Here is a 15,618-nt window from a genome sequence, read left to right as displayed (position 1 = left end):
CGAACAAAAGATTCTGAATCAACAAAAGGACGACAGAACAAAGGTTTTTATATACATAAATGAAATTCAATAAATGTGAGGGAATATTTGTCACTTTACTGTTATATATATGGGTCTATATAATACTCATAACAGGAGCACTATTGTGCACGGTTGCACGAAGAGCTTTAGGCATTATTTTACTCTTATTTCACTAGTGTTGTAGGTTACTATAACGGATGATGGCGAATTCGCTGCGTTTATTTCTAAAATGGTGTGTAAAATATTGAAAAAAAAAGATTTTAATATAGTTTATTTAAAACTAATTCTACAGTTCATTTATGCTAATGTCTTCGTACTACACGCTACCGTTTCTGGTGAAACTCTGCGTGGGGCTGGTTAATAACTTTTTCGCCTCATCCGTGTCCTTTAATATGGACACACTTTTGTAAGTTACATTTTCATTAAATTGTTTACTATGAATTTTTATCATCTCCCTTCATCAAGCATCAATTGGAACACCTCCTTTCCGGCCATAACGGTTTGCGAGATCTACAATGGTGAGAAAATTTGGGATATGAGCGAGCAATACTTCGGCACGGACCACGATCTGCAAATGGACGATTTCGTCGGTGAAGTGGTCTTCTTTCGTGGCACCTGTACAACATGCGACAAATGCGATTATATAAAGTGTCCGCAGAACTTCACCGAGTTGTTGGCACGGGTGCGTATGCATAACAGTTTACTTTGCAAAATCGTATTGACTGCAGTTTTTTCTCTAGTTTCGTGGCAAATGCGCACAATTGCTGCTCAATTGTCGTTATACAAACAAACACTTCAATTGCTGCGATGAGTTTCTGCCGATTCACACCGAATATGGCATATGCTTTGCATTCAATTCGAATCAGGCGCGGTAAGTGAAACTGAATCTATGTATTATATAGCCACTTTGGGTCAAGTCTTAGAGCGTAGTCGAAACGAACTAACAAATAACGCACTTATTGAATATGCTCTTTTCATCTCCTCTCGCAGCAAAAACGCACAAATGCAGTTCGCCAGTAGTCGCGAAACTGGACCAGGCATACTGCGATTTGACGCCTCTGCCGACATCCAGCTGCATATACACCCACCCATCGACATACCACTTCACTTCTTCGAGAGTACTATTCGCGAGACTGTGTTGCTTGGCAGCTCCAAAGAGATCATCATCAATGTCATGGAGGTATACAATCATCCTAGCGTCTATCAGCTTTCGTTGGATCAGCGCCGTTGTCGCTTCAGCAACGAACGCACAGATTGGGGACTTGAAGTGGGTCTCTATGAGTTCTATAGCTATTCCACTTGTATTGTTGAGTGCGGTCTGAAAGCACAACTGGAACATTGCAATTGCAGCAGTCATTTTCTAGCGCCTGCAGTGAAAAGTAAGTCACCGCTACACGAAATTATGATTAACAGATACGATAATTCACGCTTCTTGCAGCGCAAAGTGGAGCTGTGCCCATGTGCGATTATCGCGGCTTAAGTTGTCTCACAAAGTATTATGATGAAATACAGTTGGAGCGCAAATCGTGTGATTGTATGAGTTCGTGCGAGGAACCTGAATACAATATCGTTTATAGTTCGCCAGATGGGTGAGTACAGCTGTCTGAAGTAATTAGAAAAATTGTGCAATCTGTATTTATTTGTACGAAACGCAGCGAGAGTGAAAGTGATATGGATGTCACGCAGGTGCATGTCGCACTCGTTGAACTACCGACGCAACGTTATATACGACGAGTTACTAAGACACCGCTAGACTTGTTAAGTAAGTACATAAGAAAAAGTATATAATTTTGTACTCCAATCTCTAATCTATATTCTTAAATTTTCAATATTTTTATGCTTTATTTACTAGTTTCGGTGGGCGGCATTGCTGGACTTTTCTTTAACGCCTCCATTGTGCGGCTCATTGAAGTGATATTTCTAATCAAAGAGTACAACTGGAATGGTTTATGGAGCAGAAACGTTTAGAAATCTATGGATAATAATTTTGATTGGTTACAAACACATTCAGATTGCTTCATTCGAACTCCTTTACGATTATGCATGTACGATGATGAATAATAAAAGTGGAATATTTCATTTATGAGAAATCATTTTAACATTAAATGCGCATTTTTATTACAAAGATTTCATCTTAAGCACCGCATTATTAAGTATCACTTTACTGTACATTATACAATACATTTTTGAAATTCATTGAGTTCCACAAAGTCTGTCGATTTTCACATAAATCAAACTATATAGTTACATCTGATCATATGTAGTTCGTGTAAATTAAATGTAAATAATTAATGTTGTGAATAAAATGTTGGCCCAAAATCAGCGAATTTCATCCAAACAAAAGCATATTGTGCGTTTTCATTTCGGCCATGTCCCTTTTTCTTCTAACTCATACTCATTTTTTGTGTCTGCAACATGGGTGTGTATGATGTTGAGACCTCCTTTTGTGGTAGTGGAGACACAAATTGTAGGAATGTTTCAAAATATGATGGCAAATAGACGAAACTTGAGAATATGACCAATCCAAGTGTCAAAATTACGAAACTATCTGAAATGAAAGGAAGCAAGAGAAGTTTGTGAGAATATTATTATTGAAATGTACATACTCGTATCAGTAGAAATATGTTATAGCCTATTTTATTTACAATTTCTTATTAGATTAAAATGTTTGGAATCAGGTAATTTTAGATTTAAGACCTGCAAAGCTCCCTTTGCTTATATCATATTGTGCTTCTTATGAAATACATTTTCTATTAGCAATTCGCATTTCAATACAAAATGTTCCTAGGTAATTATCGTACTTAGTTTGTTGATTTCGTTAGAAACCCACTTCAGATAAGTGATTCATTAATCACTAATCTGTTTGTTTCGTTTCCCGTTTAATCTCGAATTTTTATCAGAAATTAGCCTTTGTTTTCTAAACAAAGAAATAGTTATGCACTTATATTACACATTTTACATAACAAAATCTCTGAAGCTGTACTTACAAATAAACACTTCAACTTACTTATTAGTTTCTTCTCCCAAGGCTCAAACATATAAATGCATGTAACCAATTCGTATTGCATGTAAAGACTTAATAAAATATTTTTGATGAACTGCAGCATGTTTCCAACTTTTCTTAGCAATTATTTCAACATTAAATATTTAGATGCGTTCCCTTCCTTTATAATTGTATATAAAAACTATATTATTCCGTGTAATATCAGTAATATTATTGCTATTCTATTATTTACTTTTGTCCAGCTCAAAGATTTACCAAACGATTGGAATTTGACATTCAGCTGAAGTACAATGTTGTTATCAGCTGCTGAGTTGCCACATAAGCAGTGGATTTTTATTGAGCCAATAAATGAGGAATTACAGCGCAGTAGAGAGCTGGGTATATTGTGGGTATTAACCCATGTGGGGTAAGTTTTAAAAATTATTTTATTGTTTACATTCATTAAAGAAATTTGTTATTAGAATAATTAAAGCAAAAAGTTTTGTAAAAGGAAAATTATGAATAAGATTTTAATATTAAAACTATGGGTGATACCACTATAAATAAATGAGAATATTGCGATAAAGATTTTAATACCTTAATTATAAACATACTGATTTAATAATTTAATTTTGTAATTATGTTAATATTATATTGTTATTAAGTTGTTGTTGTTGCATGGTTAGCAAACATTCAAATAATTGAAATGCATGCAGACGAGTTGAGAGTTTGAGACCAGTTCAAAATCAAGTCCTTTCCGGTTACGTACACCCGACTCTCGAGAGACTGTTAATTAATTATTTGGAACCTGCTTAATATTTTCAGTGATAAAGGTTCAGTAATATTTTCGCTATACTCAGGATGTTTGTACTACACCTACCATAACTCTTGGATATATTATTTATAATCTTTTTTAAAGGAGAAACATAGAAAATTAAAATTGAATGGGGAATGTTTATTATCATTTGAAAGAAAATTCTTTGACTTGTAAAATTATCACTTTCAAATATTGGCCGCTGTTACGTCTCAGATGGTCCAGCCGTTGAGTGCGTCTTATTGAAAACAAATGTCGCTGAGAGCGCGAGCATCTATTTCAGGCATAAAATAGTCGGTTATCATAGCGCGACAACGGTCGCCATTGACGGTCACGTTCTCACCGGCATCATTTTGAAAAAATATGGACCGATGATTCCACCGGCTCACAAATCACACCAAACCGTTGTCTGAAATGACTGCTTTGGAATCTCTTCAGGTTGCTCTTCGTCCGAAATGCGGCATTTTATCATGTTTACATACACTTTGAGCCAGTTTGAGTCGTTCCATACGTCAGTACGAGATGCTGCGAACGGTGCTGAATCGACTCTATACCAAATGGCGGTTATCATTTTCGAAGCTATCCAATAAATATTTGATGGTAAAAACATTTTTATTTTTTTTTACTTTATTTCTTGCTTTTTACAAATTTATTTATAAAAGTAATAAAAGTTCTAAAGTATAAAATCAAAGCGATTATTTAAAAATAATTACTTATGCCAATATCATTTACAAAAACGAATGTATAATCAATATAAATAATGGCTAACTAAAGCTTATAACTATTAAATTAAATATTTTATTGCAGCCTAGAGATGTCTAACAAACCTAATAAAATATGGAAGCATGAAAAAGTTTAAACAAAATCAAATTAAAAAAAAAATATATTTTTATGTGTTAGAAACTATTAAAAAGTAACTTGGAATTTTCAAATAATATTAACTAATATTTTAAAGCTAATATTTACACACACTCTTTTTTACTAACTTTAATTATATTTACAACCAATTTAACCACAATAATGTTTTTTTATATTTTTTTATATTTACTAAAATATAGCTTAATACAATCGGATTTTAATTTTAGTTTAGAATTACATATTTAACTATTCATATTGTTATTTGTTATTGTTTTATTCTATAATATCACACACTGTAGGATTTTCAAACTCAACATTATATGCACTATACTAACGCCTTATTATAAATATTTATCTTCAAACTTCCATAACACTACACTGGCACTTACTGCTAAAACTTAAGTTGAGATTTAATTTAATTATACTACTTAGAAGTTAAACTATTGCATATTGCTAGCTTCGAGTTAAATATTCAGTTTCGTAAAAAAGTTTCGAAACAGTCGTAATTCATAAACAATTGATTAAGTAAACTTTCGGTCGCTTGTTGTCGGCTTTTAAGTGAGGAAATTCGTTCCCTCCGTATTTATTGCGCCGGACGTACACTCATCTATGTGCACAGAAAGTCGGAATTTATTTAAACCTACAGTTTGCTAGTTCATTCGGTAGATATGCTGAGATCATTGGCTCAAATGCACGCTGTCGCCTCAACGGCCAGTTCGGTCGTGTACTACACCACCACGGTGAGCACGTCCGATTCTTCGTTAGCGGGCGGTGGCATCGATTTACAATTGATTGATCTCTTTCCGAAATCCTTTCGCGGACTATCCAGCGAACCGACGGTGTTCTTCTTCATGTCGGAATTGGGTGTTTTATGCAGCAAGATTTGTGAATTGCGCTTTTGCACGTGTGCGTGGTGTAGTTCGGTTTTGCTTGTCGCATTGGTTCGGCTGCCGGTCGCACTAACTTCCAGCTCGCAGTCGAAATTCGATTCGCCACAATTAGCTGGATAGAGAGGTTGTGAGCGATGCAGCGCTGAGGTGGACGCGGCCACAAGCGACGATACAGTTGCCAGTTCTGGTGAGGGGTTTAGACTAAGTTCCATGCCATTGGTGCGTCCCAAAGAACTGGTCGAACCCTTGAGCGGATTTGTGTAGCGACGCAGATTTTCTTCATTTTGCAGATTATTCGATTTCTCCTCCTCATGACGCGAGACATCCATGGAGGGTGTAAGATTTATGCCCGACGTAGAACGTGGATGTAAGCGTTGGCGCCACATAAGCGTTATAAATACCGCACAGCCAATTAGCACGATGAAAATGCCACAGAGTATGCCAATTAGTAGACTGCTGTGATTGCCTTCTGCAACGAGTGCAGTCTCTACCTTGACCTCTAGTATTGAGACCAAAGGCGCGAATTTAGCATTGCGCAGTTCTTTGCGGCGCTGCAAGCTGTTAATCTGACGGGAGGAAAGCAGCTCACCGAGTAGACCGACTGTGGTGGGCAACTGCGGGTCTGCTGACTTTGTTGATGACTAAAGTAAAAAAATAAATATGGAGTTAGAAAACAGATATGCCATTAATTTTGAATAAGTCCACTACTTACCACAGTCATTTCGATGGTATCATTTGTGCCCATTTTCAGATCGCAAATTATAATCAACATAGCATCTTTGTTGTCGCGCGGCAGCTTCACCAGTTTTGAAGCCAATAGAAAGCGTATCACCGAACAAAGCCCCTCGACGGACGAACCCTCCCCAACTTGCTGCAAATCCAGCAGTATAGTAAGACGTGCACAGTTCTCATTCAAAACCGCTTGGTTGGGCCAGCACTCCGGTTTAGCGGGTAAACGTGGCGGCGCCACACGACGCGAGGGCTCCAGCGCACGACAGTCACCACGCACAGCACATGGCGGAGAGAGACAGGCCTCATTCACTGTTGGCACGCACACTTCGTGCTGCTTACACACACCGGATAAATTTGAAGATTTCGTAGCGGCATCCACTTTGAAGCAATTCGGCAAACCACACCAGAGATTCGTGCAACGCGATGTGCCATTCTCGCAGATGCAGGCATTACAGTACTCCTCGGTACTGCCAGAGAGCGCCAGCTCTAACCAGTCGCCTTGGCTCTGATTCAAAGCATGATAGGGCGAGAGCGTATTGGTAGAGTTGATGCAAGCAGACTTGGGATCAGAAAGCACTGCAATAAAAGAAAATTATTAGTGAAACAAATCGTTTTATTGTATATTAATTTTTGACTTACGAATTTCGCATCGCAAGCCATGTCGACCTGGCGGACAAATGCAAGTGAAGCCACCAATACCATCAATACAAGTGGCACCACCCAAACAAGGCTGCGGCGAGCACTCATTCACGTTAATGCGACAATCTGGTCCGGAGAAGCCCTGTGCGCACAAACAGCGGAACCAACCGGTGCCTGATTCACAAGTGCCGCCATTGTGGCACGGCTGTCCGCTACATTGGTCGATTGGCTCATCGCAGTAGACACCATGCCAACCGGGCGTACAGCGGCAGTGCGATTGCAGACCCTTCTCGGTGGAACTGGGGAGGCAGGTGCCACCATTTTGACATTGTCCACCATAACATTCATTGGCACGTTCCGAGCAGCGTTTACCTGTAATGGAAGAGTAAGATTAATGAGGTCAGTTGGATTTTCTCTCGATCTTTATTAGTAGTGTCTATTATTGTTGTTATCCCTTAAGTATGCGACAAACTCTTCGACAGTTAAAAATTTAAATGCTTTTGAGCTTGCAATTCAGAGTCTTGTAACTAATCACTTTATTAGCTAAACGTTAGCAAGTTAGCTCATTAAAATTGTTGCCATTCTAAACTTGATCCCCAGTTTACTTGATCCCAAATTACAACAAATATATTTACAAACTTAAGTATTGACATTTAATTGTCGTCTGCAGAGAGTCCGACTGAAGCGCACGACATCTAGTAGCCATCTACAGAGCCGAGTCCTAAGCTGACGCTATGGCCAATATTAAATGAATAAATTATTTTCGATTCGGTGTAAATTTACCTTGTTCGCAGGCAATTGAACAAATTCTTTAAATTATTTCTCAGGGCTATATCCTAACTAACTTTTCGACACCATCGCGCACACTTTGTATGCCCGTAAGTTGACCACTGGCCAGCTCATTTGGTGCCATCTCAATTGGCATACACTTGTACTCGTACGTACAGCGAACATTTGCCAAACAGCACAGCGAACGAATGTACGAACATGCACGCATGCGCCGTCGTTCGCTTCGCGATATGCATGTGTATCAGCGCTACAAATCGGCGTACAAGAAACGAAATGCAATTTATTACTTTACTGTCACATCCTGCCACCGCCGCTACTGCTGGCTGCTGCTTGCGGCTGCTGCAAACTTAGGATGTGCTGCAACTTGGTTGCGGACTGTTGCCGAGAGGCGGGCGGAAGGCCACCAACACCAAACGGCAGGCAGGCAATGCAGAGATTCGTACATTCGAACACGAAACGGCAATTGGAAACGCGATCTTTGCGTTTCGTATTAATTCGCTTTCAAGTTTAACACAACCAAACAAGACAACGGATTTGTAAGTGAGCGCAAACGCTCGCCAGCCACTTGAGGCGCTGCAATGCGGTGGAGTTTAGTGCGGGCGAAGCGGCGGCAAGTGAACGCGCAGTGCTCTAAGGACGGACGGTTGCCCACATGCACACTCGCATGCACTGACTTGAGAGACAAAACGATATGAGGTTAAATGAATCCGGCGGCGAATGATCCCAACATCAGATAAAAACACTTCACACACGATTAGGAAATTTTAATTAAAATATTTTGTATTTCTGTATTTCTTTATTTTGTGTTTTTGTTGTATTTTTTCGCTTGGTTTGATTCTTGCATGGTGTGGATTTCAGTCGAAAATCGCACATCGATCGGCACAAACTCAGGCACATACGAATGTAGAAGGTGTACGAGGTATCGACAGCAGCCACTGCTGAAGGTGCAAATGAAAGTGGCTGCTTGAGAGGGTCGCTAGGAAATTCGATGGGTGTTGGACTCATGCAACATTTTTTGGTATATGGATGTGTAACCCGCTATTTGTTCATCGTTTTTGAATGAAAATTATGTGAGGTCCTTATAATAATAAAATCCCATTTCAATGAGAGTTAATCCATTTTCAGACTAACGGTACTATAACTGCCAGAGTAGTCGTATGACGGGAAAAGCATTTCAAATACGATTTACAGTTAATGATAGAATTTCGAATAAGATATTACTGAATATTGAAAGGAAATTTACATTATAATAGTCCTGTAAGCCAGACTAGGGTTGCAAATCGAAAATACATTCCGAGGAACAGAATCAGGCAGTCTTTTATATCTCAAACCAGAGTACTTTATTAGATCATGTAAAATGTGAACATTAAGTGTTCAAAAAATAACGGGAATTTTCGTTTTTCTGAAAAAAAAATATTATTTTCTAATATTGTCGTCTTCAAAATTGTTCCCATTCGATATTAAGTACTTATGACACGGTTTTGGCACGGTCTCAAATTCGATATTTGGGACAATATTTGGCTCTTTTAGCGACTAAAAATCACGTTATTTTTTAACACATCTGAATTGAGAAATATGTGGTGAAGTTCGACCAAATAACTAAGACCTAATCTAAATAACTTTCAAATATTTGTTCCGATCACCTTCGAGTTCTTAACTTAAAATACAAATAAAATTAAAAATTAAAAAAAAAAACAAATATTTGGCTTCACTCCAACCTTCATTTCTTTAATCGCCAACGCTTTCAATGTGAATTAGCAAAGACATTAATCCAAATTATTTTTCCCACAAACTATTGCTAATTAATTAAGCGTGAACGCGTTGAACACTGCGCATAAAGTAGATCATTTGCATAATCAATTTGAGAGCGCTACGCGGCTGTGCTTAATTCAAATACTGTTATTTCAAACCCATATTTATCATACTTAGAGGGAAATAGCAAATAAGCTAGGGCATATTAGTGGCTTAATTATGCAAGAAGTCAGCGTGTGACACATATGTGAATATAAATGGCGACCTTTCACTTTCGATTAATCAAATCTACAATATTTTGCAGCCGAGTTTGTCGCTTAAGTCTTGGAGTTCAAGTGTGGGTGCTAAATGATGAGAATATGAGAAATTGTTCGTTTTTTTTGTTGCAACGAACTTGGTTTTCAATAGATATTAAAAAGTAAGACAGTCCTCAATTTCCATTGAGTTACACTTGTTGCAGACATTCTCGAGACACAAAAAACGCAACAAAAGGAAAAAAGTGCATTTCTCGCGAATACCAGCTCATTAATGCCACCTCCGCACTGAATTCCTGCTATATTTCCGAAGTCAAGTTTCAACTCTCCCTACCCTCCCACACCGCCTAGAATACACTTGTAGTAGTCGTGTATTTGCTTACCTGTCCAACCCGAAATGCATTCACATGTAAAATCACCATCACCATCCAGGCAAATTCCACCGTTTCGACAAGGATTTGGCGAGCACTCATTTAGATCTGCAAGTAAGAAAGAAGAGCAAACAAAACGAGAACGTCAGTGGTGCAGCAAACAAAAAACACAAAAGAAAACAAATAAGACAAAAGCAAAAAAAAAAACTAAGAAACAGACAAGCAAACGTATGTAAACTAGAAGACATGCAAGGACACGAGTTGGTACCGACCGCGTTCGAAATTAAGCGTTGGAAAAAAGCGAAATGTGGCAACAAAAAATGTAAAAAAGCCGCCGAGTTGTTGCTGCATATTCACGCTGGCGAGTTAATTGGGTTTTGTGTGGCTTAGCAGCAGTCGACATGGTGGACATGCAACATCTTCAGCGGCTCTCGACGCTTGGCGCTCAGCACTGACGTGGTCCATTGTTGTGCGCTAATATCCTGGTCGACTGCTGCCAGATAAAGCCGCTGTGTATGTTTGTTGTATGTGTGTTTGCATGTCCATCAGCTTGTTTGGCTTTTCGGCATTCGCCAAGCGGCAGCTCCCCACCAGCGCCGCCTACTTTTTCCTTTGCTCAGCGCTCGGCTGACTCATTTAGTGACTTTACGTTAAGCTGGTCGGGATGAATTTAAAAAATTTTAATTAACATTTTTGTGCTCTACACATATAGACACATATTTGCAATCGTCTTCGCTTTCGTTTCGCGTGTTAACAGCGCTTATTTTGGGTTAAATTTCAATGCGGCCTCAAATGAAATTGAAGCACATGCGATCGCGTACACATATTCTCTCCATTTGATTTCAATACAGTATCGATTTCTCAAGTTTCTTTGCCTACATTTTCTCCATCAGTCTCTTAAGGAGTCTCTTACAATGTAAATGCCTCAGCGAAGTGTTGCATTTTTCGCATGCACTGTGCTGCTGAATTCTACTGAGCTCTGCAGTTCCATTGATTTATTAACTCACGAATGTGTGGACGCTTTCCGAGGAAATAAAGTGTCTGGCATTGTTCTAGGCTGGGCCACACTTCCGCAGCGTTTACCATGTTTGATTACACCTCAGTCAGCCGCGTTCATTTTATTTCCACTTTTATTGCCCCCTTTAAAGCTTCGGAACAGATACAGCATTTACATTTTTCAATCAGCCAATAAGCGCGGCTGGCAAGCGCTTCAATTCAAATTCTCAAGCGCAAGCGCTTCAAATGGTGGGAAAGTATTTTGTTTATGTCTCTGTTTCTTTGCCTGCTCTCACATGCTTTTATTATGATTGAATAATGATTAATTTTATAACTGTTTGCGTTCAGATTGCTATTAGCGCTGCGGTTAATTATGGATTTACGTTTTTGCGTGTAAATAGTGGCAATGTTGTATGCGACGCATAAAGTTTGCTGCTTAAGTCTTATGTTTTTTTTGTTGCTTTTACAAATGTTGCCATTTATTTTCGCTTATTTTTCTTATATTTTGTTGTAATTGAATTGGTTCTACTTACTGTGCTCACAGAAGGTGCCCGTGTAGCCCACATGACATTTGCAGAATGTGCCCACATCGCCGATCTCGCAAGTGCCATGGCCGCTGCACGGCAACGCATTCATTGTCGCATTGGCGAAGCAGCCCTCTGTGGTGAGAAATTACACAAATTTATTAATATAGTAAGTGCTAACGGCATATTTGCGCTTAATAATATTTTGTATTCTAATAATATTGTTGTTGTTATTGTTTTTGTTATTACTTACCATTGCAAGGCGGTTGAGAGCATAGTGGCCGTATTTGTTCGCAATGCTTTCCCGCGCGATCCGGTGGACAGTGACAGTAATAGCTGCCAGGTGTGTTGAGACAGCGACCTTGCAGGCATGGCGAGGGTGTGCAATGATCTTTGGCCTCCTGAAAGTGAGTTAAGATTTTTATTGATTTGTTTTATAAGTTGTTATTTATTTAAATATTCATGTAATGTTATTGCAAATAAAATATATTTTTTTAGTTTTAAAAACTTTGTTCTACAATCGTAAGGGTGTGTTAAAAAAATAACGGGAATATTAAAAATCCAAAAGACAAATTGTCAAAATTCTATTATTGTTTTTGTTATTTTATGTCAGATATGATTTCCTATTTACAAGAATTAAAAGAAGCTTAAAGCTAAAGAGAAATCGCTGAGAAAGCTAAAGGCTATATCAAAAATTGAGTTCGAGAAGCTTTTCGGCGCGCATTATAACGAGTGATCATTAATTTTTGATATCTCTACATCAAGATTTTTATTGAAATATCGGTTGCTTAGGAGTATTAATTTAAACCTATGGTTGGTTGGTGGGTGTGTTGTGAGAGAAAAGGCAAGAACACATGAACTACTAGAACCACTTTTTTCCAAATATGAATTATTCTAAGTTCGAATCTCCATTTCTATATACACTATTCTTCTATATATACTTGTACTTCTCAATATTATACAGATTGACTTATTTTAGCTATCGATTTTACTTGTAATATCAGCTTAGTAATCATAAAACCATATTTAATTTGAAATTTCTATAAATATTCAAATCGAACTCACATAAATACTAAAATGAAATCACCCGGTGAATGACTAATAGCAGTGCTGTTTGCAAAATCTTATTCATTCACGACTGTGGCGCGCATTTAAATGCGAGAACGCCCCACAGAAATCAGAAGCAAAATTCAAAAAACCCTTGCCACTGTCGCTACTCATTCCCCCAACTTCATTTTACGCCACTTGGATTGAGCTCAATTTACATAAACACATGTATCGATATGTATCACTATATAGTGGCAAGCGATCATCTGCATGCATAAACAACAACAACAACAAACGCTGGTTAATGACGTATTTTTCATTAACTAAAAAATTTATACTCATTTCCTGCTGCCATTCTAGCCATCTAGCGCATACGCGAGTATAATCCCGAACGACCCAGTTCATCAGACAAACATAAAATCGCTTTGAATGCGCATAAATCTCCACATTTCATTAACACCCCGAAAAATGATGAGTTTTAGTTTTAATTTCGATTCGAAATAAAAGAATACAAAATGAATAAAAAGAAGCAGCAAAATAATAAAAAAAAAATCAGAAAACAAATACCAAAAGCAGCACAAATTTACAACCGTTTATACAATATATAACAAATACGGATGAATTTAAACTTTTCTAGCAACAACAACAACACCAGTTGCCCTCCACAGTAACGAACACGTGAGAAAATCCCAAAAAACTTGCTACAAATATTTCATGCCATCGTGTATTATTGTTTTTGTTTTTATTTTGTTGTTGTTGTTTTGTGTATTTTTTTTTGGTTTTTTGCCTCAAGTTGATTATTTGGTTGGCTGATTCGTTATACTCAGGTCGTTCATGTGTTTTATACATACATATATATTTTTATATTCTCATCACAATTGATTGCTCGTAATGCGATTAGTGTTAAAAGGCATTAAAGCCTTCGAATTCATATGACAGACAGACAGACACACACTCGGTACTACTAACTCAAGCGCATGTGTGTGTGTGCCGACTCAAAGTGTTGGCAAGCGTACGGCGAGGAGTCTGCGGCATGCGGCACTGTTGGGGCTGCCGCCGTTACTCTTACGGAGCTACCTGCGGCAATCGAAGACACGGCAGAGAAACCGTTGTTTGCCATTGAACCGCAACACCTAGTGCCGACCCAGTGCTGAGGAGCTCAGAACGAAGCTTAAATGTTGTACTTGTGTGTGTGTGTGTGTGTGTGTCTTTGATTAGAAAATAAGAAAACAAGTCAAAGCAGCGAACATAACGAGCCGAAATGTGAGGGAAATCAAAGATTTTCACTGTCATTCGATACTTTGATGCGGTTGATGATTGTTGCTGGAATGTTGTTGTGGCATATGGAAAAGGAAAAGCGTTCTAAGGCAATATGTGCCGAGAGTGAGCTTTTACAGAGACAAAAAGTATATACAACAATTTGTTTGGAGAATTTTCTGATTCATTGAGAAATCAATAAATTTTGAAAACCTTAATCCGCAACAATTCTAGTCAACCAACATTGACTGACTCACATACAAAATGCAAAAACGCATTAATTTGCTTAAGACTTGCCACACAATGGCAATTTGAGCGTAAGCACAGCTTGAAGACAAATCACACAACAAATTCAAGGCAAGAATATTGCCTTTTGCTGTGCTCAATGAAATATTTAAGATTATAATGGAAAAAAAGAATGTTTTGTATGTGCTTAGCGCACCATGCTGTGTGCTTTGGACTCTTAAGTAATGGCATTACTTCAAATTGAGTACTTCATTAGGGCTTTGTTTGTCTGAAGTGTTGATAGGTAAATTATAAGCGAAAGGCAAGCAGTTTGGAAATTTCGAAAAAGAAACTAGAAGAGCTGTGGCAAGATTTGAAGCAGTGTATTTAGCGCTCAAATAGCCACAAAACACTTAAGCGCGAAACTTTTCGGAATATTTCACTTAAATATGAGGCTAAAAAAGAGTAACTCAATTTTTTCAATTTTCAATTTCTACACTTCAGATATAAAATTTACTTGTCAACTTTGTATTTCTAAAAATCTTTGTATTAAATATAAAAAAAATTAAATACTCGCAACTCTCTTAAGTATACTTATGCTCTTCATTCTTAATTATCAAAGCAAAAAATATGATTTTTAGGTGTGTTCAAAAAATAACGGGAATTTTGAAACGCGAAATTTTACATTATTTCCAATTAATAAATAATAATGAATAAATCTTTTTTTCAAAAACAAAAATTCCCGTTATTTTTTGAACACACGTAAATTGGTTAAAAGAGTTAAATTATTATAATATTTTAAATTTTAAAAATAAATTTAATGAGCAAATTTCTTTACAAAACACAATAATAATCGCAATCGATCACTTTTTCAACCATATTGCCTTTGGTGATATATTACTTGCAATACTTTATTATTTCGTTCCTTCAAATTTTTTTTTTTCTAAAAAAAATGTATAACATAAATAAATAAAAAAAATAAAGTAAATTCCATATTGTACCGTTATAAACAATTCCAACTCCTCTTTTTTTTAATTGACTGCGCGACATATTTGCAATTTCACAACCTACTTAATTCGGTTTTTGTACCCACAAAAATAACGGTTATTATATAACAAAAAATTCATTTACCTCGCATAGCGAACCGGTGTAACCCAGCGGACAGATACATTTGAATTTGCCAATCAAGTCCACGCATTCGCCACCATTGCGACACGGCGAGTTAGCGCATTCATCTATGTCGGTCTCACAGTCGCGACCTAAAAAACAAACCGAAATAAGCAGACACAAATATTATAAGTAACGAGTAACGGTACAAACGTATTTACAAAAATTGAAAGCATTCCAAATCATTCTAACAAAGCGTAAAGCCAATCAAAAAATAAGTGGCTTGCTGTGACGCCCAACTCACAGCGCGCCGCTAGTATAACCCAAGGCGACTGTGGACGGACTTTCGAAATTATTTG

The 15,618-nt window shown here is 37.5% G+C and overlaps 3 protein-coding genes across 4 annotated transcripts in view; 1 reads left to right on the top strand and 2 right to left on the bottom strand.

Annotated features, from left to right (window-relative positions):
• Nucleotides 1-98: 98 nt before the first annotated feature.
• On the top strand, nucleotides 99-2,127 carry LOC105219334 (pickpocket protein 11). Its single transcript, XM_011195395.3, has 8 exons — nucleotides 99-253; nucleotides 314-427; nucleotides 487-703; nucleotides 762-892; nucleotides 1,012-1,400; nucleotides 1,460-1,610; nucleotides 1,677-1,783; nucleotides 1,874-2,127. Exons 1-8 carry the CDS (start codon nucleotides 219-221, stop codon nucleotides 1,987-1,989), a joined length of 1,260 nt encoding a protein of 419 aa, XP_011193697.1. The 5' UTR covers nucleotides 99-218; the 3' UTR covers nucleotides 1,990-2,127.
• On the bottom strand, nucleotides 2,096-3,307 carry LOC105219348 (serine palmitoyltransferase small subunit A). Its single transcript, XM_011195416.3, has 2 exons — nucleotides 3,029-3,307; nucleotides 2,096-2,569 (listed from the first exon to the last, which is right to left on the bottom strand). Exons 1-2 carry the CDS (start codon nucleotides 3,126-3,128, stop codon nucleotides 2,406-2,408), a joined length of 264 nt encoding a protein of 87 aa, XP_011193718.2. The 5' UTR covers nucleotides 3,129-3,307; the 3' UTR covers nucleotides 2,096-2,405.
• A 1,329-nt stretch (nucleotides 3,308-4,636) lies between these two features.
• LOC105219358 (protein serrate) overlaps nucleotides 4,637-15,618 on the bottom strand; it is a 71,614-nt gene continuing 60,632 nt past the window's right edge. For both annotated transcript variants that reach the window (XM_011195447.3, XM_011195436.3), the window contains exons 11-17: nucleotides 15,284-15,411; nucleotides 11,877-12,024; nucleotides 11,633-11,758; nucleotides 10,116-10,211; nucleotides 6,938-7,309; nucleotides 6,279-6,874; nucleotides 4,637-6,207 (exon numbers count right to left, since the gene is read on the bottom strand). In XM_011195447.3, the coding sequence (XP_011193749.1) occupies nucleotides 5,404-6,207; nucleotides 6,279-6,874; nucleotides 6,938-7,309; nucleotides 10,116-10,211; nucleotides 11,633-11,758; nucleotides 11,877-12,024; nucleotides 15,284-15,411 (2,270 nt within the window). In that variant the 3' untranslated portion in view covers nucleotides 4,637-5,403. The remainder of the gene's footprint in view (nucleotides 6,208-6,278; nucleotides 6,875-6,937; nucleotides 7,310-10,115; nucleotides 10,212-11,632; nucleotides 11,759-11,876; nucleotides 12,025-15,283; nucleotides 15,412-15,618) is intronic.

Source organism: Zeugodacus cucurbitae, chromosome 2 (genome assembly GCF_028554725.1).
Source record: "Zeugodacus cucurbitae isolate PBARC_wt_2022May chromosome 2, idZeuCucr1.2, whole genome shotgun sequence".
Classification (NCBI taxonomy): Eukaryota; Metazoa; Arthropoda; class Insecta; order Diptera; family Tephritidae; genus Zeugodacus; species Zeugodacus cucurbitae.
The sequence above is the reverse complement of the archived record's forward strand: the minus strand, read 5'-3'. Positions and strand labels throughout refer to the sequence as shown.